Here is a 16,868-nt window from a genome sequence, read left to right as displayed (position 1 = left end):
GCCTCCGGCTGTCTCTCCCAAGACAGTTGGAGGCTAGCAAAGGTCCCTGGGGAGGAGCAACTGGTACATGCTGGTCTCTCCTCCTCTCCCCACCCTTTTCCTGGCCTCTAGCTGTCTCAGAGAGGCAGCTGAAGGCTGGGAGAAGGCTGCGAGGAGGAACCATAGGCGCGCTCCTCTGGATCCTTCCCCCGAGCGCCCTTTTCTGCTAGGAAAAGGCAGGGAGAAGGGGGAATGGTCATGCACGTGCCTCTTCCACCTTCTCCCTCGCCCCATGCCCAAGGAAATGGCGTCAAGTGCCACTTCCGCCACACGTGGCATACGTTTGCCATCACTGTACTAAGGCATATTGGGGGTTGCTTACTCTGGTGGTGGCTCCCTCCAATTCTATTTTCTGCCTACTGGAGCAATTAGAGGGAATCAACCCATGATTCAATGTTTCCACCTCCATCACTGGAAAAGGATCTAGTCAGTCCAGTTACATTTCAGCCAGAATAAAATAAATGAACTACATAGGCTGCATTTGCACTGCAGAAATAATTTAGTTTCACATCACTTTAACTGCTGTGGCTCAATGCTATGGAATTCTGGGAACTGTAGTTTGTCGTGGCACCAGAGCTCTCTGACAGAGAAGGTTAAATGTCTCACAAAACTATAGCCCCCAGAATTCCATAGCATTGAGCCCTGGCAGTTAAAGTGGTGTCGAACTGGATTATTTTTGCAGTGTGTATGCAGTCATAATCATTAAAGCAAGATTAAAATGTGATGCAAATTGACTAAACAAATTCATTGTTTTTTAACAATAGGTTTTGTGTCAGGACAAACTATTTAACAATTCTCTTATGCTTGCTTGTATTTTTAGCCAACCCTAGATTCACTTGGACTAGCTCAAAGAGCTTCATTGGGGAGACTAACTTCTGATGTTACGTCTATGTCTGAGGTAGACATCCTTACAGACAACAAGGCAACCAGTACTCCCATTAAGGAACTTTGTGTGCAGTGGTACCTTCCATCTTTGGAGAAATCATCAAAAGATGGAGAGACAATGGTATAGTTACAGATTCAGTTCTCCTTTTTAATATAAAGTATTTTTTCTTGAGGAGTACTGTAGGTAGTAAGAAAGTGTGATTTTGGATTATTGTTAATGCCACATTCCTTTATGCATTATAAAAACCTGTGACTTGAGGCTATCTGAAACACTGTATTTTGGGGCATGCACAGGCTTAAAGATTTGTAGGAGAAGCCTTTCTCCTACCATCTTCAGAGGCACAAAGGCTACTCTCAACCTGTGGACCTCCATCTCAAATGAGCATATACTAGCTACTGCTTCTTCTACTGACAGGCAAAAGCTCATGCAATTATGCATCATTGTGCTATGCCAGCTCGTTAGAGAATGAAGAAAATGTGTAACTAAATGTATATTGCCCATGGATATGCATCCATATCAATGCACAATATGCATCCATGAACATCTGTGTGCAATGTGCATTAGTATGCAATATGCACCATTTCACAATAGTATGCAAATGGAATGCCTCTCCTGCCATGGAATGTGAGTCTCGCCAAAGAGCAACTGTGCAAAAGTTTGATCCCACAGGAATTCATTCATTTATTTAAAAATATTGATATCCCATGCTGTATCAAAGGATCTCAGTGTGGATTGCCATGAAATCATTCTGAACAATTCAAAATAATTTTTGATAGATGTCTTAATGTTGACTCTGACTTATGATGACCTTATGATAGGGTTTTTTCAACAATATTTATTCAGAGGAAATTTGCCAATGTCTTATTTTGAAGCTGAGAGAGTGATAATGGCCCAGAGTCACCAAGTGTTTCTGTGGCTGAGTGAGAATTTGAACACTGGTCTTCAATTGTCCTAGTCTAGCACTCAGTCCACTACATCACATTGCATCTCTTTTTAAACAATATAAAATAAAGATAAAGGTTATAAGAATGTTAAACCAATAAACTTTAAAATAAGACAGTTTAAAACAGTTAAAATAATGTTAAATCACTCACATGTACAAATCAATCAAAGACAAAAGCCATATTTTTACTTGGCACCATGATATGCCAACATTGCTACCAATTAGGCTTCTCAGGGTAGGATGTTCCACAACTGGGATGCCACAGCAGAAAATACCTTCTCCCATTTCGTCCTACAGCATGTCCCAAATGGTGGAACACAGAAGTAAGCTTATCCAACAGACCTCAAATAGTAGACATGCTTCTATAGGGTAAGGGGCTCCTTCAGATATAGATATTCCAAGTTGTTTAGGCCTTTGAATATGAACCTTTTAAACAAATTACTGTATGCTAGAAGCTGTTTTGAACCCCAGTTCTTTGAGAAAAGTGAGCTAAAATAGTCAACAAAAACAATAAATGTTATTTCTATCTTGACTATATATTAAATTAATAATAAATAATAATAAAACTTTTATTTCCACCCCGCTTTTTGTTAAAACAATCAAAGCGGCTTTCAGTGTTAAAAGAATACAACAATATGTACAAACTACCCCCCTTAAAAAGAATTAAACAATTTAAGATTAAATTGCATATTACATAATACATAAAAACAGTTAAGACAATAACGGTAGGCAGAGTCATCACATTCTGGGAAGGCCTGCCAGAAGAGATCCATATTAACAGCTTTATTAAAGCTATCTAGATCGGTAATTTGACGGATCTCGTCCGGCAGGCCATTCCACAGGCTGGGAGCGCTAATTAAGCACCCTTAAAGAAAGCACCGGACCAAAAGAGACGGCCAAATAAAGTGCCTTCTGGGCACTTTGGGAGCAGGGCGTTTAAATGACACGCTCCCCTGAACCGCCCAAAAGTTGCTCCAAAGCCATATAAGGCAGGCCAAAGCCAGAGACAAAAGGAACAGAGTAGCAAAGGTAGAAGAAAACAGAAAAGCCACTCCTGCTGGCAGTCTGTTTGGGACCACAGCAGCGGCCAGCTTCTGGAGCACGATGTTTAGTCATCACAGCCCTGCAACAATTGAGGTGGGAGCGGCCTCTGTCCACTCCTTTTGCCCTGTCTGCTTGATCTCATAGTTCATATTAGCTTTCGTAGTTCTGGAATGGTCTACTAGTCAACCAGCTAGATTCTTAGCCCTGCTTCTTTCTGATGGCTACAAGTGGGTACAAGGCCTACAATGATAGACTTTCCAGAGTATAAGACTAAAATTTTTAGAGTTAGATATTGCTTCCACATTCAATTACACAACCAAGTCAAGATAAAAAGATGTCTTCTGGATGAACAATTAGGTACTAATTCTACAAACAGATTTGCTTTAAGTTTTAGCTTACAGGCATATACAGTATATATTGTTTATGATCATAATTGTATTAGCATTGTTATTACAATGAAGTAGAAAATATTTCATATCTTGGGTTGTTGTTTTTTTGTACACATAGGTTTTGTTCATTTTTGCATATAATAAAAAACCAGTCAAGCTGACCAACATCAAATCTTTCAATGCAGCCAATGTATTTTGTGGTTATTTATGGATCCCACTGAATAGGTAAGTTATTCCAATCTTTGGTTATTTCCATGGGTGTTAAATTGTATATGAAAACATTTTTGTTATGTTCTTGGTCTGGATAGCTTGTTTAAATATACAGTCATTCCTCTGTTTTTGTGGACTTCGAATCCGTGTCCCTCACTCATTTGTGAGCGGCAAACAGAGGTGGACAAAATGGGGTGTGTGCTCATGGGCGCACACCACCATTCAAGCCAGTGGGGCTGGAATATTGGCGATTTTCCATTTTCGCGGGAGGTCCAGAATGGATCCCCTGCAAAAATGGAGGGGCTACTGTACTGGCCAAATGATGAGTGCCACAGACAGAATAACTGTATGTTAAAGTTTGAAAGCAGTTTCGAAATGTGTATGCACAGAGGCTGCTTCTGCATATATTTTTGCACTTGCTGATCAGATAACAGTTCTCCCTCTAATCCCATCCCATGCCAGTTTCTGCTTTCCAGGAGTGACTTTTGGATGTTTAATGAGGTGCTGCAATGGGAAGGCCTGGGAGGATGAAAAGCTGTAATCAAATACAGTTATTAAAATCCAATTTCACAGAGGAATAATATCCCCAGGAGATTTTGGTTATGAATGTTCATTTGGAGGCCAATATGATTATTTATTTTTATATTTATTTTGTGAGAAGGAGTGCAGATGAGGGATGCAAAAGCCGAGAGCACTGCACACACACACACACACACACACACACACACACACACACACACACTTTTCAGTATAGATCGTTCTCACAGCTTTTGACAGAGAGTGTGCAGATGCATGAGAGAGACCTGTCCAGTTGATCATGTCATATACTGGTGGACTTTAAAACATTCAGCCATAGATTTAAGCCAGTGTTAGTACTGGTCTAGGCAGAGGCAGCATCACATCATAAAATTGTGTAGTAAATAGAATGAATGTGTCTGTAGCATTACTTTAGTGTCTTTAACAGTAACAACAGAATAGGTTACTATAGTCTACACACCAGAGGTATGAAAAGTATGGCCTGCTGCATGTGGTCTCCAGGGCTGTTTCTGTGGCCTCAGTTCCCCTGAAGGTCAGGGCATTTGCTCCAAAATCCCCCCAAATTGGGTGGAGGGCATTTCCACCAAATTTGGAGCTTTCCTGAGCACTTATTGGGGGGGTGGGGTATGGGGGGGGGTGAAAAACAATTTTTGCTAAAGTTTTCAAAACAAATCAACCCCCCTCAAATTTTCCAAAATGTTGTCAGGGAATTGTGGGGTGCATTACTACCACATTTTGCAGCCCCTTTGGTCAATTTTAGCTCAAGAGAGGCCTGGTATGATACATGCAGTGAACAGGAAGTGACTTTTCCTCATACGAACCTGACAGAACACTAAGACCTTCAGGGGAAAGCTTTCTTTCTGCCCCACTATCATCGCAGGCTCACTCAGTGAAGACACAAGAAGAGAGCCTTCTTGGTGGCTGCTACCATCCTTTGGAATTCCCTTCCATGGGAGGTTAGGCTGGCTCCCTCCCTCCTTTCCTTTAGTTGGCAAGCTAAGACGTTTTTAGTTAAGCAGGCATTCAACATATAATCATACCCGGGTGGCTTTTAGTTATGCCTTTTAACTTTAATGTAATGTTATGTGTACTGTGTTTAGATGATCTTGACAATTTTAAACTTTATTGTAATTTTTTAAAAAATGTTTTTATCTGTGAACTGCCTTAGGTCCCTTCTGGGAGAAAGGTGGCACACAAATGTAATAAACAAATAATAAATAAATTATATTTAAATAAGACCTGTCCTGGGCCTTGAGACCCGAAACGTGGTGGAAATGCCCTCTTGCCCTCTACAGCATTTGGTGCAACAAATCTATTTATTTTTTTACAGGAGTAGTTGTGGTGGAGAGGTATGGCCTTCCAGGGTTTGGGAGGGAGCCAATGTGGTCTCCTAGCCTTCCACACTTGCCTACTCCTGCTCTATAATGTTTATGCTTATCCTGCCAATAGTAAACTGGTTCTCCTATGTCTCTGTTGTTTTATCTTTTCTTTAACCACTGGACTGTCCTCACCTAAGCTATTTGCCATGCACTGGTCTCATGCATGATGCTGTTCCAACTCAGATACTTTACCCCTTGCTCCTTTCTCTCCCCAGTTTTGACAAGCACCCAAATAGCTGTAGCTTGTGTCCTTCTTTTCCAGATAAGTCACTGCTAAGCCTACTTTTTCTGCTTCCATGTTCTCCTCTGTCCTTTTCTTTCTTGCATCTGAGGCCTGGTTCATTAAATCTTGGATTCACTGTACCTATCCTGGTTTTCTATCACCTTTTGTGATTAACCCCCCTCCCTGGCTGTCACTGTAGCTCTCTTTGGGTTTCTACTGTACTCCTGTGCCTCTGGCCCTTCTTACTCCTGTCTTCCTGATTCCTGTTCTTGCTCCTATAACTATCACAACTGACCACAACTATGCAAAAGCAAAGCTTTAAGAATCCAGAAACCCATTTTAGTACAGAAGGCAATAAAAGGAGATATTCCAGACTCTGATCTTAATTTTATTACTGAAAGATGGTAAAATTTACTTGATACTGCTATAATATCTGCAGTACTGTTTATAGGAGTAATGTCATTCTGTTCTTTTAGGGTTATTGCAGTACGTGAAAAGTTGTCTGATGTGAAGCAACAAATTGAATTCTTAATTCAATCAGAGATGATTCCTCAGACAGTAACTGAACTACCACAACAGAATCCTTTAGCAGGAACCAGAAGTAATGCAACAAAGGTGTCATTAGATGAAAAAACAAAGGTACATAAAGACAAATTGTTCAGAAAGCACTCATATATTTCATAGGTGTGGCATTTATTTTAAAATCTCGTGATGCTGTAAAGTTATAAAGAAAAAATTGAATAGGATGGAGTCATGGCAGTTTAAGTGGAATCATGGCACTGTAACTATGTAGTGTGAAAGGCCCTTTGGTTCACATTCAGCTGTTGATTGGGATAGGGTTCTCTCTCTCTCTTTCTTAACTATTGCAAATTTGGGGCTTTTCTCAAGCATATTCAGTTCTTTTATTTTATTTTGTGTATACTGAGTCCTTTTGGCTACATAAGAGTCCACATTAGCCTCTGAACATTCAGAGTGCATTCAAGCTAGTTTATAATACATACAGGGGTGAATCAGACTGCCCCTGACAATCATAGAATCATAGAATTGGAAGACACCGCAAGGGCCATCCAGTCCACCCCCTGCCATGCAGGAAATCTCAATCAAAGCATCCCCGACAGATGGCCATCCAGCCTCTGCTTAAAGACCTCCAAGGAGGGAGACTCCAGCACACTCCGAGGGAGTTTGTTCCACTGTGGAACAGCCCTTAAAATGGATTAGGGCCATGACAAACACACACTGCAGCCCCAATCCACCTTTTTGCTGGCCAAAACCTTAGCATTTTAGGATGGTAAGTCAGGGCTATTAGTTTTTCCCTTCTCTTTTATTCTAAGATAGAAGGTTGGCAAACAGTGTCATTGATTTTATGCTCTGTATTCTAAAGCCTGTAAGTTATATGGCCTTTTTGGATGTTAAATAAAAAGGCTGAGGAGTTATTAACTGAAATTTGACAGCCTGTAACATTATAACTTTGCTTATGGGCTATTTAGATCTCTAAAGGTGTAACATAATACCAATAACAAATTGGTCACTTTTGGAAATACTACAGAAGTGGAACACTATGATCTTTACTTTTGGACTCAGGAAAACCAAAACCACATTCTAAATCAAGGCCAGATAATTGTAGCAGTTTCATGGCCTTCCATGCCCCAAATGCCCCAAAATGAAATGAAAAGTGAAAAAAAGTGAAAGTGGCTTCCACTCAGACATTTTTAGCTAGAATACAGGATGGCTCAGACACTCTGGAGGGATTAAGAGCTATAAGAACAGTTTTGGGAAGCACACTTTACTCACCTCTACTGTAAGCCATGCTGTCTCTGGAATGTTTTGGAGGGCACATTCATATGAGTCACATTGCAAGCAGGTGATGAATGGAATAGGAATGACTGGATTCAATTCTTCCTTCTGCTGGAAAGAATACAGCTAGAGTATCAGATGAAGATGGTACCTGGTAGCTGCCACCATGTGAACCTCTGGGAGTACAGCCAGATCTAGGAATATTCCCAAAAGGCAAACCTTTTGTTTTCAGGGAATGTAACCATGTTCAAAACTGTTTACACTCCTCCTTTGAGAACATCAGATTCACCAGCCAAACAAGGGTACTTTCTTGTTGTGTAACTTTTGCTTAAGTTAAACATTGCTTTTCTCAATGACAGATGTGCAGTGGTTTCTTCTAAATGGTGGTGTTGATGGTAGGGATGGCAAGAGATCTGAGGTAGGCAGCCCTGGTGGCACAGTGGTTAAATGTTGGTACTGCAGCCATTCAAAGCCACAAGGTTGTGAGTTCAATCCCAAGGACTCAAGGGTCCACTCAGCCTTGCATCCTTCCATCGGTTACTACTAGTACTACTAATAAAATTTATTTATATCCCGCCCCTCTACAAGATGCAATCAGGGTGGCTTACAAAGATTAAAAAACATGTATTCCAAAGCCCTTAATTCCCCCCTCTTAAAATACAATTAAACAATATAAGAGTTAAAAAAAAATTATACAGCAAACTATAGACCGTGACTAAAGTGCGGTTGGAGAGCTTCTGATGGCCGGAGAAACTATTTGGGAAAGGCATGTCAGAAGAGATCTGTCTTTATAGCTTTTTTAAAGCTGTTTAGGGTGGTAATTTGACAGATCTCATCTGGCAGGCCATGCTACAATCTGGGCGCGACAGCTGAGAAAGTCCTTTGGGAGGTCATGGACAGCCTTGTTTTATAAGGCTGTAGCAAATTCCTCCATGAGGATCTAAGCCTGTGGGGAGGATTATATGGAAGGAGATGGTCCCGAAGATAGGTTGGACCCAAGCCATTTAGGGCTTTAAAGGTGATAACCAACACCTTGTACTGGGCCTGGAAACTAATGGGCAGCTAGTGAAGTGGTTTTAAGATCGGTGTTATATGGTCTCTCCTGGATGTACCAGAGACCAGTCTGGCTGCTATATTTTGAACCAATTGAAGTTTCTGGACCAAGCACGAGGGTAGCCCCCATGTAAAGTGCATTACAGAAGTCAAGGCGTGAGGTTACCAGTGCTTGTACTACGGTCTCATCCTAAAATGAGTATGTACCTTGTTGGGGGCAATTAGCTTACACATTGTGAACCACTTAGGGAGCGCTTAAGTGAACTGGTAAGTTGTATAGAATTGTACTTGCTATTGCTGTAAAAACAATTGGGTTTCCTTGCCAGCCATATTTCTTTAAAATTTTTAAAAACAATTTTGGTTAACATTTTCTTATCTAAAATCAAGGAACAACATTCTTTATGATCAGTCTCTCATATCAGAGGAGTGGAGTGGTGTCAGTACAATTGCTGCTTGATGAATACCAAGGAAAAGTAGGCATTTATTTTCAAAGTAGACATTTATTATGTGACAGTTCTTTTTCAATGTCTAATAAATGATTAATGGTGCTTGTGCTGGCATTTCACCTGATGGATATTGTGACAGCTCAGACAACAGTTGCCTACTTTCATTATCAAAAAGCTGTATTCTGAGTGGCTTGGATGACAATATTTTAACCAATCATATAATACTGTAGGCTTAAATGGCAGACAGCATTAACTTTTTAAATTATTTTTAAAGACTGTTTTGATTCATAATGAAATTTTATACATTCAAAATCTTTGACGCCGGAACTACTGTGGCTGTAGTTTTTTGGGAGTATTGTGACTGTTCCAGGTAATTGTGTTGGTGCAAAGATTTGTGACTAATTTTCTAACTTGAATGTTGAGTATAGAAATAGAGGCTCTTCATTTGATACAAATATAGAACAAAAACAAGTAAAAGAAAATCCATTCAAATTTACAAATGTAAAAGGCATGTGGGATAATTTAACCATAGATCTGTTTATTTCAAATGAGAACATTTCAGTTTTGCTGCACAACTTACAGGCTTGGGACTGCAGGCTTGGGACTGCAGTAGCAGCCCACTTCAGGAGTGGGCCGTGCGCTTACTGTGGTCCCAACCCAACTGAGGCCAAAGTGGCCTCTGGCTGCTTTTTTATGTCTGTCTGCTTTACTCTTGTGTTATAGTTAGATGGATCTGCAATAGGTTGACAGATGGACTTCTTTCATGAGTACATTAGCTGCATATTCCTGCATGGAAGGGGATTGGATTAGATGGTCCTTGTGGTCCCTTCTAGTGCTAAGATTCTATTCATCATTATTGGCAGCAATGAAATTACTGAGGTTTAGTACTGTCCCTGGTGCACAGAGAAGAGATACATAGAGTTGGAAGGATACTCCAACACTGGGTCATTGATTCCTATCTGGCTGCTTTTTGATGTGAGTAAAGGCTATGATTTCATCATCACTCTCCAGCACTGCAATATGTCTGAACAAAGAAAGAAAGGAAGAGAAAGAGAGATTGGGTTGATCTTTGAAGGGGAAGAAAGAGTTCAGAATATGAGATAGTAGAAAATGTCCCCAATTAGAGTGAAGTCTTCTGATGTTTGCCCCCTTCCTGCATAAAAGTGTTTCCTTTGGAGGGGTAGTGGTGGAGACAGGTGGCGAAATTATTCCCTAAGTGAAAAAGCCTGTACACATTGGAAACAATATATTGAGTGGGTCAGGGTCATTATGTCCTTTCATGGATCATGAGGTTTACAGAAGGGTTTTTTTTTGGGGGGGGGGAGGGCTCCTACATTGATATGGAGAAGGATATTATCCCCTGCTCCTTCACATGCTAGCATCATTTCCAACTATGAACTGGCCTTACAAGAGTAATTCTGTGTGTGTGTATGCACATGCATGCATGCACGCGAACATGATTGCACTTAGGAATGGGGAGACTTTTTTTCTGTTGTTCCTATTGAATTCTCAAAAGGTATCTGCTATTTCCAAGCAATTCACCAGAAGCATTTAAAAACACCCCTTTTTAAAAACACACACCACCAAATGGCTTTCCACTTGAGCCAGGAATAAAGGCATCAGATCACACCTCACTACCAAGAATCTGCCCCTACTCTACCATATACAGTGTGTTAAAACTATACAGTATAATAATAGTGTTTTTATTTTTCCATGTTTCATTTAGGAAATGGTTGAAGAATGCATTTCTGAAATAAAAGCCTTGTTATCTGTTGGCTCAAATCAGTCATCACCAGTCTCAGAGGTAGGCTATTTGGATTTTTAAAAATAATTTTGTCAACTGTATAAGCATTCCATAGAGATTTCACTGGTTGCTACTGTTTTTTTAGGAATGTATATGATTAGATACAATATAGGAAAAGGTACTGGCATGGTTATAAATGGCACTTCTTTATTAGCTAGAGAATAAATTCTTCAGGTGTAGGGTATGAAAGAAAATTCACAAGTGTCACATTCAATATCATGGTAAGCCAGGGTTCTGTGAATGAGCCAGCATGCTGGCTCCTACAAACTGATTCCTCCTGGTTTCACTGTGGTTGACTAAGGGGTTGTTCCCACTTAAGATTTGAAATGATTTAAAATACAATGTTTTTAATAAAATCGATTCAAAATAACACTGTTCTTATCCCGCTATCCGAATCGCTTTGTTCATCGTTCCCATCTGGTTATTTAAATCAAAGTTTTTACCTGCAAGCGTTCCTACTTGGCATGAAATCGGTGTTTAAATAAAGCGATTCTTCTCCTCCATACCTTATTTGGAGCTGTCAATCAATAGTACGTCAGAATGACGTAACGTTAATCCGGAATATTTGGAAGCGATTTATCTTTTGGCATCGTTTCCATTTCATTGACTGTTTGTGAATTTAGCGAATTTAGGAAAGCGAATTTAAGAAACCCAAGCTCTTTCCAGAGGAACTATGGGATAGGTTTTGCATGACAGCATCCCCTCTTCATGTCTCCCAAAAGACAGCCAGGGAGAATCCCTTCAGAGAGCACAGAGATCAATGGGGGAGGCTTCTGGCAAAGCGAATTTAAGAAACCCAAGCTCTTTCCAGAGGAACTATGGGATAGGTTTTCCATGACAGCATCCCCTCTTCATGTCTCCCAAAAGACAGCCAGGGAGAATCCCTTCAGAGAGCACAGAGATCAATGGGGGAGGCTTCTGGCAAAGCGAATTTAAGAAACCCAAGCTCTTTCCAGAGGAACTATGGGATAGGTTTTCCATGACAGCATCCCCTCTTCATGTCTCCCAAAAGACAGCCAGGGAGAATCCCTTCAGAGAGCACAGAGATCAATGAAGGAGGCTGCTGGAAAAGCAGGGAGGGAGCACTCTTCCCAAAGATTCTCTTTCCAGGGTTGGAGGAGAAGGCAGATTCCATTTGAGAAAGGGAGGGAGAAGGGCTCTATCCCCCCCCCCCCCCCATTGATCAGAGCCCTTCCTTGCCTGGGCGAGATCAGATGCCTCCTCGCGAGGAGCCTTCCCTTCCCTGTCTGGGCGAGATCAGAGGCAGGGAATGCCTCTTGGAGAGGAGCCTTCCCTTCCTGCCTCTCCTCCGTTAGAAATGGGCTCTCCCCACACAGAGGGGAGGTTGCAATCCACCGCCGGGACTTCAGGCACTTAAAGCGCTGAAGAGATTAAGCGCCTGTAAACCATTAAAATAAAAAATAAAAATAATCCTTATCTCTTATTGAAAGACCATAGCGGACAAAGGGGTGAGGGAAGCAAAAATGGCGACAGCCATGACAGATGGGGACAGAAAGGGCAACTCCCCCAAGGCCAGCCCCATCGCAGTCCGCTCCTCCCATCCATCTAACACGATTCAAAGGCTGTCGTTCCTATTTAAATACTCCGGTTCCTAACTCGAATCAATGGAAACACGTAGGTCGGACCCTAGTGTTTTTTTAACACGCGTTAAATGAGGAAAGCTCGATTTAAATTTCTATCCCGCTCTACGATTCGATTTGTAGTGGGGATGATTGCGGGTTGCTCTAGAACCGTTCTAGGTTTAAATCGGATCCTAGTAGGAACGCCACTCCTTGGATTCGATTCAGAATGCGGGGTTTCACCTAGTGGGAACAACCCCTAAATAAACCATGTATGTACTTTGCTTCATGGTATGTTTTTCATAAGGTCAAAATGTGGTAGAAATCACACTTTGATTGTCTTCTCCTGCAACAAACTAGATACATAACTCATAAAACAAATCCTGGATGCCTTCTTTAGTTTGCAGGGGAGAAACAAACCAGAATATGAATAATATGGTAATCATGTTTGGGCCCCACCAGAAATAAATGACAGAGTTAGACAGAGCAAGGCAGCTCCCATGGACTGAAATTTAAACTGACTAATCAGTAGCCTTGGAGAACTGTTGGTGAGTTGCCCATTGCTTTCCAAGGTCTATACCAGGGATGGAAACAATAGGGATGGAAATAAATAATCAAATGCTCAAGGGAAAAAAAGAGAGGTTTTTTTTTTTTTTTTTTTGAGTGTCTGAAAACCCAAATTGGGAGAATTGTTTTTGAAGCCCCTTCTTGTTTCTACCCAGTCCTCAAATAGTCTTTCAGTGAGCGGGCACAAGAGTGTCAGGAAGAATCTTGAAAGGCCACAGCCTCCAGATTTTTTGATGTCCACCTCCTACCCTCTCCATGTTGTATGGGTTGAATGTGGAGGGAAGGAAGCTAAGGATTTGGAAGGGGGAGGGGGACAGCCAAGGCTCTGGAAGGTCACAGCCTTCCAGATCCTTGGCTGTTTCTCTATATAATGTAATCTATAATTTAATCTATAATGTAAGACTAAATCACTGAAGAATTTTGTGTCTCTGCAAATCTCTGCATGTCCTTTGTTAAGAAGCGTTTCTGAAGAGGAGCATATGGGCATGGGGTGGGGGAGTTTGGATCTGTCACATCTCCAGAACTCTGGAGCAGATGTTGTAAAGGCAGGGATCAATAAGAATCAGCTTTCCACTTCCCACTTCCATTAGCAGTTACAAGGAGTACCCTTTTCATGACTGGAACTCTGCTCTTGTACTTGCTATCTTGTGATCTTAGAATATCTCTAATGATGTTCTGCTATGGAAATGGCTAATTTCATATTTTGCCACTACTCCTAGGAGTTGTTTTTTGGCCCCTCAACTTCTAGTTTAGAGGTGGGGAAAGCAGAAGACACTGTTGGAGAGTTTCTCAGCTCTTCCTAAGCTGTGAGGACACTGGAGTGCTGCTTCTCAAATTTGGCAATTAGTGCCTCACTGTTGTTCTTCTCAGAATCCTCTTACTACTCACATCTTGCAATATTTCCTGACAACAGTGGATCTTTTTTTAAAAATCTCCTCCTCCTCATCATCTTTATTTATAGCACACCCTTTCCCCAGAGACTCAAGGCAGCTGAAACCCAGATACAAACTCTAGGCAGGAAACTTCACTTTTAATTATAGTTGATGATTATTAACAATATTAATTTTAACCATTTAATTCAACTGAAAAATATTTTATTTACTTGCTTGGTATTTTCTCTCTTTGCAGATTCCATTTGACGTATCTTTACTAGCAATAAAGAGCTTAAGGAAATTATTTGATCCAGCTAATGGGTGTGTGATAATCGCAGGAAGTGTTTTCAACTGGATAGTGTCATTGCTCAGCTGAATGTTCTTTGTGGACTGAAATTGATATGTATTTTCAGTTATGGAGTTTGACCATTTTTGGAATAACTGATTCCTTAGTACTTAAAATAATAAATCTGTGGTCTTTGTAAATTATATTGTTCTTGATTCATATTGTAATTTCCTATGTTAACTTTTTTGTTTAAAAGATATAAAACACCTTCCTCTATGGACTCAGTGATATTCTAAGAACTGTTTTTGTTTTAAGTAGAATTAAATTAAGGTTTTTTTTTAGTAAACATTGCAGAGGATTTATATCTATTTATACTAGAGCAAATTTGATTCATCCTCTTAAAGCTGCCTAATAAAATAAATATTGTCTTCCTCTTTTCTCTTAACTGCTTAGACCTGAGTAATGATTCTGAACTAATAATTATAATATTCCATCAGTTTCTGGAATTTAAAGATTTTGATACATTTAGTAGTACTTGCCTTCAGTGGATTGTGACCTTTCAGTGGATATATTTTGGTTGGTTAATTTCCATCTCTATTTTAAAAATAATAATAATAATAAAAGAATTGAAATTCAGATGGTTGTCTTTTAGATTTTGTAAACCTCTGTGATTAATACCAGTTGGGCAGTCCTGCTGTGCAGCTGATACAAGAATGCATTCTTTCTGGAGTATTTTTTAACAATATGAATTAAATTGCATTAGGTATTAACTGACACAAAACCTGGTTTTATTCTGCTAATTTATCAAAGCTGATTTCTTACTGTTCAGAATATCTAAAGTGTTATCTATCAACCTGCTTTCTGGTATTTCTGTATTCTGTTGAACTATGATTTCAAGCTCATGCCATCCAAAATTGCTACTAATTAAGGTGATATGGGCTGCTAGGCATAATTCTGAACTAATAACAATATTCTTCCACCACTTTTAATTGGATGTAAATTAAAGTAATTCCATATAAAAGTTACAAAGGTTAAGATGGTAAAGATGGAAAGAGTTGTGTTTGAGTTCATTTTGGTGTAGAGTTTTTCTCGTTTATATTCTGGTGAACCTTTGGGTTAGCCCTTCTCTCTAGATAATAGGCATGGTCAGGTCAAGATGATGGGGTTGCTCATATCAGTAGAATGGAGTCCGAGCTGAGCAGTATTTTCATATACAGGTTGAGTATCTCTGTTTGAAATGTTTGAGACTGCAAAGTTTTGAATTTTGGAATTCTGGTATTTGCATATACATACATAATAAGATAGCTTGGAGATGGATCTAAATACAGAATTCATTTATGGCGGGTTACAGACCGCCGCTTTGCGGCGGTCTCCCGCCGGCGCCATTTGCTCCGTGAGGGAGCCGCAGCAGCCACACTGCGCGGCTCCCGCGCAGAGCAAAAAAGAAGCTCCGTTTTGGAGCTTCTTTTTGCGGCGCCTCTATGACGTCGCGAGGCGCCTGGGGCGGACTCGCGACGTCATAGACGCCGCGCGACGTCCGATACGTAAAGATGGCGGCGCCCGTATGAACAGGGTGCCGCCATCTTGTATGTATTCTATACGTACTAGGGTTAGGGGGGTGCGGAAGCACCGCCCCTTCCTAACCCTAGTACGTATAGAATACGTACTAAATGGCGGTGTGTAACCCGCCTATGTTTCATATACACTCTATACATAGCCTGAAGGTAATTTTATATAGTATTTTCAATAATTTTGTGCATGAAACAAAGTAAGTGTATGTTGAACCATCAGAAAACAATCTCTCAGCCACCCATGAAAAAACTTTGTTTTTGGAGTATTTTGGATTTCAGAATTCCTGTGAATTCATGGAAATTGTTCTTTGCTGGTTCCCTCTCCCTTCCCTTGATAAACACATCCTAGTCAGGAACATCACTGAGAGGAAGAAGAAGGAGCAGGGCTAGATCTTTTGGCAGAAAAGAGACGATTCTCCCTGTTTCAGAAAGGATTGGAGATGGGGAATTGTGTGTTCCAAACCAGTTCACCTCTAGTGATAGATGTTTATACCCTGTACCTTCTTATTTGGTCTGAGTCAGACCCATATGTATTTGTTGGGATGGTGCAGGATTTGCTTAACATATTGTAAGAAAAGGGAATTAGCCTTCACCATTGCATCAGTAATGCCCACAGCTGGAACTGGAACTGATGGAGATTTATCCAGGTGATGAAATTGACTTATGGGTCTGCCCAGATAATGTTGGACTTATACTCGCAATAGCCTTGGACAATATAGCCTGTAGAAGGAATGCTAGGAATTGTAATTCAACAACATCTGGAGGGTCACTGCCTTATACCATTGGTTTTTGAGTCCAGGAACATTCCACTCAACTGCCATTCTAGTAGCTCCTCAGCTTTTCCTAGCCAAGAAGATGTGAATTACAAGTCAGATCCTGTCTATAATAGCCAATGTGGAAGTCATGGAGGCAGCAAAGCCTAAGTGGAAGACTGATTTAGAACATCCATGCAAGTGCTTAAGGAGGCAGCAGACATCACAAGAAGGGAAAGTCAGTCAACTAGAACTACATTGCTTTCTCCTTAGTCTCCCATTGGGTAGTAAGTCTAAATTAACTTTCTCCAGCAAGTCAAGCAACTAGCAGCTGCTCAGGTGGAACTGGAGAAGTGCACTCACTGACATGTTGAATCAGGAGCTTCAAAAGTCCGCAAGGGATAAGATTACTGCTTTAGGACCAATAGTACTCACAAAAAGCAAGAAAAAAAATGAAAGCCCACTCTCCAGATGTTCCATAGGATCTTTTCTA

General features: G+C 40.6%; 1 protein-coding gene across 5 annotated transcripts in view; it reads left to right on the top strand.

Moving 5' to 3' along the window:
• Positions 1–14,611, top strand: part of CFAP54 (cilia and flagella associated protein 54) — a 168,376-nt gene extending 153,765 nt beyond the window's left edge. For 4 of the 5 annotated variants that reach the window (XM_089523917.1, XM_089523919.1, XM_089523916.1 and 1 more), the window contains 5 exons: positions 860–1,045; positions 3,420–3,526; positions 6,127–6,289; positions 10,670–10,747; positions 14,023–14,611. In XM_089523917.1, coding sequence (XP_089380043.1) covers positions 860–1,045; positions 3,420–3,526; positions 6,127–6,289; positions 10,670–10,747; positions 14,023–14,142 — 654 coding nt within the window. In that variant the 3' untranslated portion in view covers positions 14,143–14,611. Of the gene's footprint in view, positions 1–859; positions 1,046–3,419; positions 3,527–6,126; positions 6,290–8,884; positions 8,988–10,669; positions 10,748–14,022 lie in introns of those variants that run through there. The other variant, XM_089523918.1, reaches the window with a different exon arrangement.
• Positions 14,612–16,868: the final 2,257 nt, after the last annotated feature.

The sequence above is a fragment of the Sceloporus occidentalis genome, unplaced genomic scaffold, assembly GCF_023333645.1.
Source record: "Sceloporus occidentalis isolate IW3139 unplaced genomic scaffold, rSceOcc1.0.p SCAF_5, whole genome shotgun sequence".
Classification (NCBI taxonomy): domain Eukaryota; kingdom Metazoa; phylum Chordata; class Lepidosauria; order Squamata; family Phrynosomatidae; genus Sceloporus; species Sceloporus occidentalis.
Note: the sequence above shows the minus strand (reverse complement) of the source record. Positions and strands in the feature narration are given on the sequence as shown.